General features: G+C 39.0%; 2 protein-coding genes across 2 annotated transcripts in view; both read left to right on the top strand.

Moving 5' to 3' along the window:
• LOC144660695 (fibroblast growth factor receptor 2-like) overlaps positions 1–7,539 on the top strand; it is a 49,707-nt gene extending 42,168 nt beyond the window's left edge. The window contains exons 6-17 of the mRNA XM_078521401.1: positions 403–516; positions 1,130–1,148; positions 1,661–1,703; positions 2,029–2,284; positions 2,361–2,471; positions 3,229–3,419; positions 3,880–4,002; positions 4,469–4,539; positions 5,050–5,090; positions 5,281–5,377; positions 6,267–6,366; positions 6,874–7,539. Coding sequence (XP_078377527.1) covers positions 403–516; positions 1,130–1,148; positions 1,661–1,703; positions 2,029–2,284; positions 2,361–2,471; positions 3,229–3,419; positions 3,880–4,002; positions 4,469–4,539; positions 5,050–5,090; positions 5,281–5,377; positions 6,267–6,366; positions 6,874–6,942 — 1,235 coding nt within the window. The 3' untranslated portion in view covers positions 6,943–7,539. The remainder of the gene's footprint in view (positions 1–402; positions 517–1,129; positions 1,149–1,660; positions 1,704–2,028; positions 2,285–2,360; positions 2,472–3,228; positions 3,420–3,879; positions 4,003–4,468; positions 4,540–5,049; positions 5,091–5,280; positions 5,378–6,266; positions 6,367–6,873) is intronic.
• Positions 7,540–10,244: 2,705 nt separating this feature from the next.
• Positions 10,245–13,834, top strand: part of LOC144660696 (vascular endothelial growth factor receptor 1-like) — a 41,423-nt gene continuing 37,833 nt past the window's right edge. Inside the window, exons 1-2 of the mRNA XM_078521402.1 lie at positions 10,245–10,681; positions 12,226–12,594. Coding sequence (XP_078377528.1) covers positions 10,606–10,681; positions 12,226–12,594 — 445 coding nt within the window. The 5' untranslated portion in view covers positions 10,245–10,605. The remainder of the gene's footprint in view (positions 10,682–12,225; positions 12,595–13,834) is intronic.

Raw genomic sequence — 13,834 nt, 5'->3', positions numbered from 1 at the left:
ATTCGCTTAATGTAAACGGACATTCTGCTTGCGAACGGCGATGAAACATTTGGACAAGAGAAGGTCGAGATCACCGGAAGGTATGTTTTCAATTTCTCTAGCCTCTTTTAGTGACTGACAGAAGATTGTTATGAGAGTTAATTGCAGTGGCTCTAGTTGTTGTTGACTGCTTTTAACTTCTGTTCTTGCAAAAAATTCGCCCTGAATTTCATCTCTAGTTGATATTTTGATTGCATTCGAGCTCAAGTTAAATTTGCCAAAGTTTGCTCGTCCTCTTTAATTTTTATTCTTCTCAAAGTTTCTGGCCTTTCTGTTAAGTATTTTTTTTAAGTGTTTTTTTCTGACATTGCCTAAAGATGCAACGGTGCTGCATCTTAACTATATTTGTATAAAACATTTCAGGTTCGTCGTGTAACGAGACAATTCTTCACAGTGTTTATGTCATTGTCATCATTCTGTTGTTGATTGTTATTCCTATTCTGACTATCGTCCTCCGGAGAATGCACAATGGTACGGGTAAGTTACATATGGATATAGATATGACATACTATCCCTTTGAGATGAGATCAAGGCTCATTTGGCAAGTTAAAACTCGAGAGCCTTCTACTGGACTTGCCAGCTGACGGGCAAACGCAAGATGGTACATGCTTGCGCAATGATACATGTTTTCGCTGTAAAAGACAAGTGCTATTTTTAGCAGTGAGTGAGCATTGGCTCAATTCCCTATTATGAAATCTTAGCATTTTGGTGCCATCGACCAAAATCAACAAAATGATGGATGGTCTTGTATAGCTAATATTCTAATTAGTTGACGTATTGTTGTAGATTGGTACGTTTATGCAATAAATTTTGCTATTCTTTGGTAGTATTGAAAGACGGAAAGTCGAAGAGCCATCATCATCATCATCATCATCATCATCATCATGGTCGTCGTCGTCGTCGTCATCATCATCATCATCGACATCGTCGTCGTCACTATTATAATAGAAAACGACGGCCCTTCCAGATTTCATTAGGCTAAAGTAAACATTCTAGTTTACCCAAACATAAGTCGTCATGCAGTTACATTGTGAATATGCTTACCATTACACTGATGAGAAACGCTGACAAGTATATTTTCTTATTTCAGCGATCTCAAAAACAAATCGGTGAGTAAATCTTGGTCATTTCAGGGACGGCGGAACATTTTTCCAAGTGGGCGGACTGACTAGTGACTTGAAGTGGGGGGGGGGGGGGGGACTAAAGTGACTCTTATCTTAATAAGTCCTTACTTAGTTTCGGAAAAATTGGGGGGGGGGGGGCTAAAGCCCCCCAGCCTTCCCGGCCGTCCCTGCATTTATAGGGTAACGTTACGAAGAATAACCAAACATTGAGCTGCTCTTTGTGTTAATGGGCAGAAACGAAATGCAAAAGAAAAACCTCCAGACTCATCAGGTCCTATCAAATGAACTTTAGAAATTGCAATTTTTTTTATAGTAAAAGGCCTTTATTTCAACTGGAAAGGAGGAAGGCGCTGTTTTTAAGAGTGAGAGTTAAATAAGCTTTCATGTTAATGGCTTAAACTCTCTTGTATTACCTATAGCTATTTTAATAGCCTTAAAAGGCTGAACGCCAGTACATGCGAATCTTACACTTGTGAATACATGCTGCTTTATTTCAGTACCAATATATGTGCGGAATGCGGCGGAGAGCTTGTTGCGTTGGTAAGTAAAGTTAAAAAGCACGTACCGCGTGTAATTTTACTGTAGAAAATATATGCTGGTGCAATGGCAAACCTTACCTGATATACGGTACAGTGTTGAATAGTGAGAGTTACATGAAGAGGAAACTTCTTAATGATATTTCTTAAGGAAGGAAGAAAGTTTAGTCACATCTTGTTTAACTTTGAAAGAAACAAAAATTCTAAAATTATTTGGTCTGCAAAAGAAGAAAAATAACGAAGATAGGTTTAAAAAATAAACATTTATATTGTCAATGCTTAAGGTACATCAGTTACGCAAGATATTAAAGCTTGTCATCCTTCACTAGAATACCATCGCTACAGAAACCGATAAACAGTCCTCTAGTATGGTACCGTCTGATGACTCCACGACCTACGCAGTTCCAAGCAGCGGAAATTACATGCCCCTTCATCCCTCAGCACGACGCTGGGAAATTAATCGAGAGCATGTCAAGATCATTAAAGTTATTGGTAAAGGAGCTTTTTCTCAAGTTGCCAAGGCAACAGCGTGGAACATAAGTGGTAACGAGGAATACACAACGGTTGCTGTCAAAATGTTAAAAGGTGGGAATTGAAATTCTATTTAGTCGAGACATGAATGCAAGAACACCATCTATAATGTTTTTGTTTTGTTTTGTAGCGAAAGCCTCAGATTCAGACAGAAAGGACCTGTTGGCAGAAGTTGAGTTGATGAAGAAACTGAAACCTCATCCGTATGTGATCAAGCTGCTGGGATGTGTTACTGAGACTGGTAAAGAGGATGTTGATAAGCTAATAACACATGTAGAAAGCTATTTCAATTAACGTTGACCGACCACAGCTTTAAGACAGGACCGATAGGCAGTATGGGTCGAGGAAGTGAGCAACAGCACGTGCTGAATAGTAATGAGATATTACAAAACGACAAACGTGAATTTGCAAGTTTTCTTTCTCTGCAAACATGTGGAAACAAGGTACTTTTAGCCACACTAAATTCTTGAAGACTTTTTAAAACTCAAAGCTACTCGACATTGAAAGAAAGATCCAGACAATGCCAATACACACGTGCAAAATACACACTAGTACATTTTCTTTAGATCAATATTCAAAGTTCCGGTGAATACCCAGACCACCATTCGGTCTTGTCTTTAAGCTTTACTGAATCTTTGATCTGACAACGTCAATTGAAATAGCTGCACATTAACACAAAATCAGAACCAGATCAGAGTTAATGAAGAGATTGAAACCAAACCCGGCCACGCGTGATCAAGCTGATCGAATGTGTTACTGAAAAGCACAAGGGATATAACTCTTACTTTCCTTGTTTTTGGGCACAGTAGGATTTCACCATCCATGCAAGTCAGACATTAACCGTGCCCAAACACGTAAAACAGTTTTCAGTGTACCCTGTAAACTTATCCACGTCCACCAACCCCCGATTTCCCGCTACCTCCTCCATCCCCGCGGGTTTTTCGACTTCGTTAATTTTTTTATTTTAATTTTTGCGTTTTTGATTTTACTGACCTTAGATCCACTGCTTGTTCTTATTGAGTACGTGCCTTTCGGTGACCTGCTTGGATACTTAAGGAAGAGTCGAGGACTCAACGACACATATTTCAAAGATCCGGATGTGAAACCGCAAACCAATCTGACTGCAGAACAGCTGATAAGGTTTGCTTGGCAAGTTGCTGATGGAATGTTTTATTTGTCTTCGAAAAAGGTTTGATTGCTATGTCCTTATTGTTTATCATACAAACTGTTTAACTCCGAAAATTCAAAAGTTAAATGAAGTACTCCCGTAAAAAATTTCTAGGTAGGTTTAGTCTGTGTTCAAGCCTACGTAGCATGAAGAGTATTTCTACTCCCCCCTGGATGGGATGCTAGTCCATCGCAGGGTTACCCCCCAGCAGTAAATTCGCTGGTACCCATTTATACACCTGTGTGGAGAGAGGCACTATGAGAGTAACGTGTCTTGCCCAAGAACACAACATAATGACGCCGACCAGGCCTCGAACACGGACCGCTTGAACCGGAGTCCAGCGCACTAGCCATTAGCTATAGTCCATCGTGCCTCTCCAACTTCCTAGGTAACAGTGACAAAAAAATAATGGTACACTGTGCCGTTTTGTCGAGGAAATAAAAGACATAAATATGCATGAGGATATATAACTTTCCTGCAGATAATTCATCGTGACTTGGCGGCCAGAAATGTTCTTGTTGGTGAAGGGGAGAAGTGTAAGGTGACAGATTTTGGGATGGCGAGGAATGTTCAACAGGATGATATTTACACCAGGCAAAGTCGGGTGAGAATTTTATGATGCAATCAGTATACTATTCTGCAGTGCAACAATTATCGCATCGCATTAAGTTTGGAGTAAGATTAGGGATAAAATTCGGCGACGCAACAAGAGTCGCAGCGCAAGCTAAGTACATTATGGGTGGGAGGGTGGGTAATGTTGTACCAGCCATAACACCCTCAAGCGGAATGAACACCTACAACAGACTCCCCAAAAATATTTTACAAACAACTAGCTGGTTACTTATCGCTCTTGGTATATTTCCTTCGCTGTTGCACTTGAACAATGCCAATTTATTCATAATCTGTGCTACTTATATGCAATGTCGCTTATTTTCAATAAATTTTCATTTTCAAAGTCAGGTGAGAATTTTCCGATGCAGTCACAGTCTCATTGTTTCTCGTCCACAAAATGTAAAAAATTATATTTTTTTCTATTTTTTTCATTAACCTTTCAGTTTGTTTTTTAAAAGGGTCGTCTGCCTGTCAAGTGGACTGCTTATGAAGCTTTGTTGTATGGAACATACACAACTCAGAGCGACGTGTAAGTGTCAGTTAATATCTGATTTTTGAAAGGTGCACTGTTTTTTTTTTTTCTCTATTCCGTAGTGAAAAAATCCTAAAAATCAAATTTAACTGTGCTGATTTACTTATGAAAGAGTGGTTATTTAAAAATGGGCCATTCCTGGTATTTAAAATGCTCTTTAACAGGGGTACTTTGCTTACCACCTTTATTTCAATTTTTTATGCACCTTGTCAGATCACATACACCAAATTGCAATAAGGTTGTCATAGAAAGAAGAAAAAAGGTCAAATAGGAATAAATTAAGCGCATGCATGAAATTTATTCGTACAAATGGCCTCAAAATGCGAATAAATCAATTGTGAACTCAAAGTGTGCAGATAAAAACTCGTGAGTTTTTTGCAAATGCTACCAGTTATGAAACTACGCTAATTAATTCCTATTAACCTATTTTTTTTTTAATCTATGACAACGTTATTGCAATTAGGTGTATATACAAAACTTAGTATCGACTAATTCCTTCTCTCGTAGTTGGAGTTATGGTGTCCTTCTGTACGAGATTCTCACTGTAGGTACGTGGAAATCTAATTCATGCTGTAGTTCAACAAATCTGGGACCAAAATGAACGAGACACGTGCCTGTCTCGGAAAAAATTATTGTTGTGGGCAAATACCAGTGTACTTTTTTGCATCAATTTTTTTAACACATTAAATGTGATGACTTTAGAAAAATTTAGTAAAAACCTCTCTTCATCTCATCTAGGCGGATCTCCGTATCCGGGAATTCAAGCTCAACAAATGGCAAGGAAACTTCAAGAAGGATTCAGAATGCCAAAACCAAAACATGTGGACAACAAACTGTAAATACACACTCATAAAGTTTTTTAATGTGTAGTAACGCTGTGAAATATTAAGACCCTTGCCAATGATTTTTGCGAGCCAGCAGGGCAATTCAAAATACCTCGCGGAAGAACAAATTTACAGGATTACTATACGCCAAAAAGCCTTTTAAAAGATTTATTTATTTATCCAACGTTTTTTTGGCCAGAAAGCAAGACTTAAAACTGTATACTGCATTGCGCACGGTCAGGGGAACTACAGTATCGGAGGACTTCATGATGCCTAGAGCAGTTTTCAATTGAGTGTCGTAAAACCAAAACCAAAGTAATTACTCTAGCCAATCACAAAGGACACAGACAATCCAGTGAACCAATCAAAACTCGAAGCGAATACATGTAGCTGGCACGAAGCGCGGGAAAACGTGCGCGAGCGAGTCACGATTGGTTTTGGTTTTACTCTTGATTGGCTGAGAAAGTGGCGCGAGATTTTTAAGCCAATCACTAAGCGTAGTAATGCAAAACCAAAGCAAACGCAATTTAATTACTTTCGACACTCAAGTGAAAACCGCTCTATTAAGCTAGGCACACACTAGGGGACTAGTCGCAGGGACTTATCCCTTAGTGTGTACACTCTAGAGAATTGACAGATTTGTGGGACTTTTGGTCCCTGTGACTAGTCCCCGAAATCAAACAAGCTAAATTCGTGGGACTAGTCGCAGGGACTAAAAATGTGGTCCCTGCGACTAAAAATTCGATGCAAAATACGAGTGCACACTAGGGGACTGGTCTCCGAAGCAAATCCCTGCGACAAGTCCCCTAGTGTGTGCCGACCTTTAAAGCTGCCTGTTTTAAAAAAAGAACTAGATAAAAAGTATTTACAATTTGCTAATGATTCTATTTTATTTATTAGATATCAGATTATGCTTAAGTGTTGGGAAGAAAATCCAAGCAATCGACCAACGTTTGCTAAACTAAAAGATACGATGAAAGAAATGGAGAAAAACCACAAGGTAAACTCAGTAATAATATATTTTTGTAACAAGCAATTTGTATTTAGCACTGCAAGCTTGATAAAGGGCGTATATATTTGCAACAAACGCGTATAGCCGTCGCGTTTGCTCGTTGGAATTCTAACGAGCAAATGCGACGGCTATACGCGTTTGTTGTTGTTGCGTATGTTGTGCTTACCAATTTACACCCGGCCATTTTCACAAATCGTCAGACGTTTTGTCCGTCTTCCTATTGTGAAAACGACCAATTTCTTATTCTTAGGTTGAATTTTTTTTAACAAAAGATAAATTCCCATCAACACGCCTTTTTGCTCAGTCTAGAGATACAAGCTTAAAAACTGCGATGGCCTAAAAATTGGCAGAGTTACTTATTTATTATGTTAAGTTTAACATTTTTTGGAGTCCAAATAAAAAGACGGAAGTCCATACCTGGCTATATGTTGTTTGTAATGCGTCTTTGGTGTTACATGCATCATCAACATTGCATTGTTTGCCTTTCTGTTACAGACGTACGTCAACCTCAAACATTATGACAACAGTCTGTACGCCAACGTTGAGGACCTTACAGTTGATTGATGGTTTTTCCCGCTGAATTTGTGATAGAAACAATATTGTTATGTAGAGGTTTTTAAAAGGAGCACAGTCACGGAAAACTCATCTTGAAAAAACTGGCAAGTTTTTCAAGTTTGTCGTTCGTAATCCGTTTTAATCTTCGTCAGTCGAAACCATCCTTGGTTGTTTTCGCGTTTTGTTTACTCCTTTGTTGTTTTCCTACTTTCGAAAGATATCACGTGGCCCTTGCGGTGTCCTACGGCCAAGTGACGTTGTGAAAATTTATTTGAAAACGTAGACATTTTACCGCTGTTGGTTTAATGACAAGTTTGCCTTTACAGTCCGCCATTGGCTGGAAATATTTTGCCGGTAGTTAATAGGAAGGCGCAGCTAAAATAAGTAGATGAATTTAATTGTTACAAAAATCTATTTTTAAATTTAGGTGTCTTGAATATTGAGAGGGTCGGTTTGAGAACACAGGTGGGATATATTACGTGTAAATTGAGCTCGGGTGCTTTTTTTTATTTGAGCTTTTCTTCTCGACTGAACAATTTGTTTAGGACAATTGTGACGTTTAACTTCAGTAGTTTCGGGAAGACAATAAAAACCGACTCGCAAAAAGTTGTAATTTTTAATGACTGTCTTATAAGTTATTGCGCAATGTCTTACATGTGCCTGGGTAGGGGGGAGCTGGTGGGATTTGATAGATAGTCACTGTTCTATATAATGGTCCCCCTTCTTCATCAGAATTTTTTCCTGCCTCCCCCCCTCCCGCGAAATCAAATTTTCTCGATGACCCCCTCCCCCCCCAAAAAATAAAAATAAACAGTCAAATGAATTAAAATTTATCAAGTTTTGTGAAAAGAATGTATTAGTGTACAAAAACCACATCCCCCATATAGCTGACATTGTCTCGACTGTTTATTGTGGATGCCGTCTCTGTTAGTATAGGTTAATTGCATTTGTATCTTAAGTAAATGGCGTTTGGTACATAGCAAAGTAGAGGTTCAGAACCTCGGGTATGTCATTTGGGGCATTCTGGCAAGATGTTTTACGATTACAGAAGCCCTCATTACAACACTTAAAAGTGTAATCATTTTCAATGACTTCCCCCCCTCCCCTTACAACATATATTTTTTGGCTGCTTCCCCTCCCCCCCCCTCAAATCCCACCAACCCCTCTTTGGCCTCAATTGTAAAAAAAAATATTGATTTTGCCTTCACTACGTATACACAACTGAACACACACAAAGACTACGAAGTAGGAGTACAGTCAACTTCCGCTTTTCGGACCGCTATTAAGGCTTTCCACAAGTTGCTCGAGATTTCCCAAAAAGTTGCCCGTAATTTCTCAAAAAGTTGCTTAAAAGTTGCTCCAAAAATCCAAAAGAGTTGCTTCTGACAATGAAAGTTGTTCGAAAGTTGCTCCAAAAAATACAAAACGCTGCTTCTAATCTAGAGAATTTCTCTAAATATAAGCTTATTTCCCTTTGATAGTAAGATTTCTAAGCAGTTTTATGCAATTTTACAGCAAAAGAAGTATCTGTAACATATTAAGGGGAAAATTTGTTAAATAACAAGGATTTCTTGAACTGAGAACAATCGTGACGATAACAATGACGTCATGTTGCTGACGAGTTTTGTAATGTTTAATGCAAAATGAGCTGAAAGTTGAAATGTCTTCAGTTCCTTGAAAGTCTTCGGCAAACTTCGTAAATCTTCGGAAACGTTCGTATTGCCTTTGAACAATACTCGGATAACCTTCGGGGATCTTCGGTATGGAAATTGCTCAAAATGCAACAAGTTGCTTGAGAGGAAAAAAGTTGCTCAAAGGGGAAAAAGTTGCTTGAATCATGAAAAGTTGCCAAAAAGTTGCCGAGCAACTTGTGGAAAGCCCTAACCGCTATTACAGACACCCCGTTATTAGGGACAGAAGTTAAATTCCCGTGGAATAAGAATGACTGAAAATAAACTCCCGCTACTACGGACTTTCAATATTGCGGACACCAAATGGTGGTTTCGAAGGTGTCCTTTACAGTGAGAGTTGACTGTAATACGCCATTTTGAAATAGGGTACAATAAGTGTATAAGAATGTGCTCTACCACCACTGTCGATTTTAAAAAATATTGACAGAAAATTTAACTCCAAAAAACAAAATTGACAGCTGTACGAGTCTTGCATCAGTGACATCAGTTTTTGACCATTCTCTTACATTTATTTGGTGGATTGAAATATGCGCTATTCCCAACCCAGTGGGGTATTTTTTAGAGGAAACATTTTACGTAAGGAAGAAAAAGATACGCAAACCAATTCCACTCCTTTAAAATTGAATTGTTGTTAACCCTCAGCGCTAAGCAACCATGCTACGGTGGTCAGGCGCGTTTCCGGGGCGCGTTTACAAGAGAAAAAGTTGGGTACGGACCCGTCTAAAAATTGATCCGCACCTGACTACTTTTGTAGAAGAACAATCAAATCAAAACAGGGCCATAGCCGCCTATGGCCCTGTTTTGATTCGACTGTTCCTCTACTAAAGTGGTCAGGTGCGGATCAATTTTTTGACGGGTCCGTACCCAATTTTCACTGTCGTGTAAACTTGCCCCTAGGCGCCTACGGCCCCTTAGCTTTTTGATTTTACTTTTTTTCTGCAAAAGTGGTCAGGTCCGGACTACTTTTTTGACGGGTCCGTATCCATTCTCTCTGTCGTTTTTACATGTTGTTTCTTTCTGTTATGGCGTGACCTACAGCAACTTCAAACATGAAACCGTTCGTCGGCCGTAGTATGTATGAATAACAACTGCTTTTTACTACTCCAACACTTGTACGGTTTGCGGAATATTTAGACCTCATTTCCAGAGCAAATTCTACTCTCTTTGCGTAATCCCCTAAGAGACTCGGGATCTGCATGAACGATAGTTCACTCACGTTAGAATATAATTGTTATTTTTTTTCCTTTTTCGTGCGATCTTATTTCGGCAGAATTTCATCAAAATCTACTGAATTACTCACAAATTTTACCTAAACTTTTTCTTACCCGAAGCTAATTAAGGCTACGCAGGAAAACTTTATTTCACAAGGTATCTCGCTATTGTGGAAACCCCTTTTTAGAAATTTCAAAAGCTTCCGTAAAGAAGCATTGTCACGATATTTTAAGTCATTTTTCTGATTACTTCTAAATTGAAGGAAACCTTAAAATAATAGTTGTGTAATGTAGGAAAACAACAAAGGAGTAATCAAAACCCGAAAACAACCAAGGATGGTTCCGTTTGAGGAAGATTTTAATAATCTTAAAAGACGGATTACGAACGACAAACTTGGAAAAACTTGCCAGTTTTTTCAAAATGAGTTGTCCGTGACTGAGCTCCTTTAACGCCTCTCTACTTACTCAGCTCAAGGTGCCGCAAAACATAAATGTTGGTTTGTTGGAAACTGTAAGTTTAGAGATTTCAACCCCGTTGCATGACAGCTCATAGACACAGATACTTTTGTGGGAGGAAATAGTATGCAAGAATTTTCCTGAACCACTTGCGTGACCAGTCACGTGGTCCCAATGGGATATTAAATTACAGTGTAAGTGCTCGAGAAATGCACGATACACAAACCGTGTAATTTTGTCAGAAACCATATTTTGTGGAGCTGCTGTTTGACATCCGTTAAAGACCACCTTGCAGCTGGCTTATTTGTCGATAAATGTGTTTTGTTAACATGTTGCGAATACCAACAAACTGCTGTATTTTGCTTGCATTGCTGTTACTTCCGCATGCAGGTTTGTATCCATAATTTTTCATCAGTTCTGAAGCGCAGAACTTATATTTGAAGCTGTACAGCCTGCGATACGGTGTGACGTTTTAGTGTTTGTGTTTCTGTATTTAATCTTCGTTCCGTTTCTCGTTTCTCTGTTCAAGTACGAGTACGTTATGCTTTTTCCAGCCTATACGAATACAGCCCGGGAGCGCTGGCGATGAGATCAGAGATATGCTGTTATTCTCTTCTAGGACTATGGTTTTCCAAATGAAACTGAAATTGAGCCTCGTGTCAGCTTTTACAGACTTAACAGTTAACACCACAATCAAACTTCGCCATTTAAGCAAAATTAGCACTGTTGATGAACTTCTGCGGTACTATAATGTACACGGTAATATATACACCTTATTTGATGGTTTAATATAGACAACTTCGGTGAGTTCAAATGAAAACTTTATTGCTATTTTCGTAGAATTTCAAGCAACAGGGATACAGATCTCTCAACCTCAAAAAACCGAAATTCTGGAGATCGAGGTAAAATAACCGGGAGATTCGAGTAAAAACCGGGAGATTAATCAACTGACGGACAAAAATAACTAAAACCAGGTGCTTATCAAGAGAAGGAGTTTTTTTTTCTGTTTTAGCAACACAAAAATTAACGTCATAGGTTTCGATTGTGTGTCTAGCAAACAAACTAATGAAATACCTTTGCTGGCTACGAATTTACACAGAATTGGCGCAAGACAATTGCCTTAAAAAACCAAAAACGACATTATACAAGATATTGTATCCTTATAGCTTGTGACTCTGTTTATCGTGAGATTTTTGTGTCTTGTCGTGAGACCGTGAGATTGAACTAAACTAAAGTCGTGAGTCTCACGGCAAAATCGTGAGACTTGAGAGGTCTGGGAATATTTACTTTCCCATAGTCAACCCGGGAATAAAGAACTGTCACAATCTCGCGAACAATGTATACCGTAACAATACTCCAGTACTCCGAGTCACAAGTCAACTTTTATGAGCGACGTAGTCGCAATCGATAACAAGCGACAAAGTCTCGATCGATAACTGTTGAAAAAAGCGACAAAGTCGCAATAAACGAGATAAACAAGTGACTTCCCCCCCGCAACGTTTTGTGAATAAAGACAAACTTCGCAGTGATTGAAATAATGGTTAAATGCGAAGTTCAGTGAAATAGTTGTACATGAATCAGCTAGCTTGTTAGTGAGCTTGTTCATAAACAAATTCATAAACAAAACCTATTGGCACTGAAGACTTTACATTGTAAGGACTTTATCAATTTACAATTTACCACAGCTGGTAATAGAAATTAAATCGAACTCACTCCAGTAGCACGCCCTATCAAGATTTACGGGGAGTACATCCCATCTCCAGGTGAAACCAAATTCTAAAACTGTGCTTGAAACAAATAATGTTAAAAAAGTGTAGGTTATGTGACTGTTTTAACCACGTCTGGGCCTAATATTTTCGTTCTTAGTAGGTTTAAACTGCAACGCAAACAAATTAACAGCTATACGTATATGATTTTCAATCTTACCAATCTAGAAGGGGTTTTAAAGTTCACCTTGGTACCTCCTAATCCAAGCTATGCTGTAAGAGGAAGTAACGCCAAACTGGTCTGGGACTACAGTGTGGAAGACAAACAAGCAGAGCTGCAAGGCATTGTCTATAGAGTATTTCAAATCTCAAGCGGACTATTCACTACTTTGCTGATACAAAACAATGATGGTACAGTCGCGGACAATCCAAATATACCTTTGGCATACAAAGGAAGAGTAAGGATTGAAGGAAAAGCTTCTCTTGTTGTTGAAAACATAACTGATCAAGACAACACTACATTTCGGTGCCTACTATTAGCAAAGCTTGGTTCAGGTGCCATTGACAGAGTGAGCAACGTCCAGGTTATTGTAACAGGTATGTGTTATATAGAAAAGTCTTCAACTTGTCTGACCATGGCTCATTCTCAAATATCCCCGGGGGGGGGGGGGGGGTACTCCCATATGTGGCCTATATAGTATGTGCCGCCCGATAGGGTATGTTTTTGAGGTTCTCGGTCCTTAAATAGGGAACTGAAATTGAAGAAGCAGAGACCGATACAACGTAGAATGAGAGAGTTAGTCTTGTACTATATTTCGGCTGGCCAAACCAGCCTTCTTCAGGTACAATGAAGTTTACATTGGCTATGTTTAAATTTATATGGTGATAATGATGTCTTACGAAATACCGGAAATACGTAAAACTAAATACAGGAAATATGTAAACAGTGTGCTAGTATAAAACAAAAAATTTAAAATATGCTAAGCTTAAAAAATGACAACATAATAATATAAGTAAACAAACTAATAGGTTTCTTCGCGTATGTTAAGGCCATCGGGAACAAGTGTTCTGCCTTTTAGAATTAAAAAAGCTTCCCTGGCCTTACGGATTGAGTCTCGGTTGGAGAAGACTTTTTCGATGGGGATTAATTGTATGTCATTAGCAGTGTGGTTAGGCGAGGAAGTGAAATGTTGTGCGGCTGTAGTGGGTTTAGATTTACTGTTGGGGTTATCTATGGTACGGCGGTGTTCATTAAATCGGTCTTTTAAACGTCGTTTAGTTTCTCCTATGTATTGTAAATTACAGCGGTTACATTGAATTATGTAGATGAGGTTTTCAGTGTCACAGGTCAGGTTAGATTGAATGTGGCGCGTTTCACCAGTAGAAAAGAAGGTATAGGTAGTTAGTCCGTCAGTAATATAAGGACAAGTGGCGCAGTTCTTTCCACAACGAAAAGAACCGGATGGAAGTTGCGGATGCGGGTTAGTCAAATTAGAAGGAAGTTTGGCCTTCACTAGTAAATCGCGAAGGTTAGGGGAGCGCCTGAAAGCAACAACAGGCAACTGTTGAAAAACAGTTTTGCAGCGATTAGAAGAGAGTAAATGAAAATGTCTTTTGATGATGTTAGAGATGTGAGGAAGCGATGGATTAAAAGTAGTTATAAATGGTACACGTTTATTTTTGTTGACGTCTTTCGTTTGTAAGGCAAGTCTACGGGGGATGTCGGTCGCGCGTTGTATTTGTTTGGTGACAAGGTTACGGTTGTAACCTCGTTTGAGAAGGTACGTTGTAAGTTGGGCAGCGCGAGTATTGAACGTTTCGTCGGTAGAACAAATGC

The sequence above is a fragment of the Oculina patagonica genome, chromosome 7 (assembly GCF_052425735.1).
Source record: "Oculina patagonica isolate OP01 chromosome 7, crgOcupat, whole genome shotgun sequence".
Taxonomy (NCBI): domain Eukaryota; kingdom Metazoa; phylum Cnidaria; class Anthozoa; order Scleractinia; family Oculinidae; genus Oculina; species Oculina patagonica.
The sequence above is the reverse complement of the archived record's forward strand: the minus strand, read 5'-3'. Positions and strand labels throughout refer to the sequence as shown.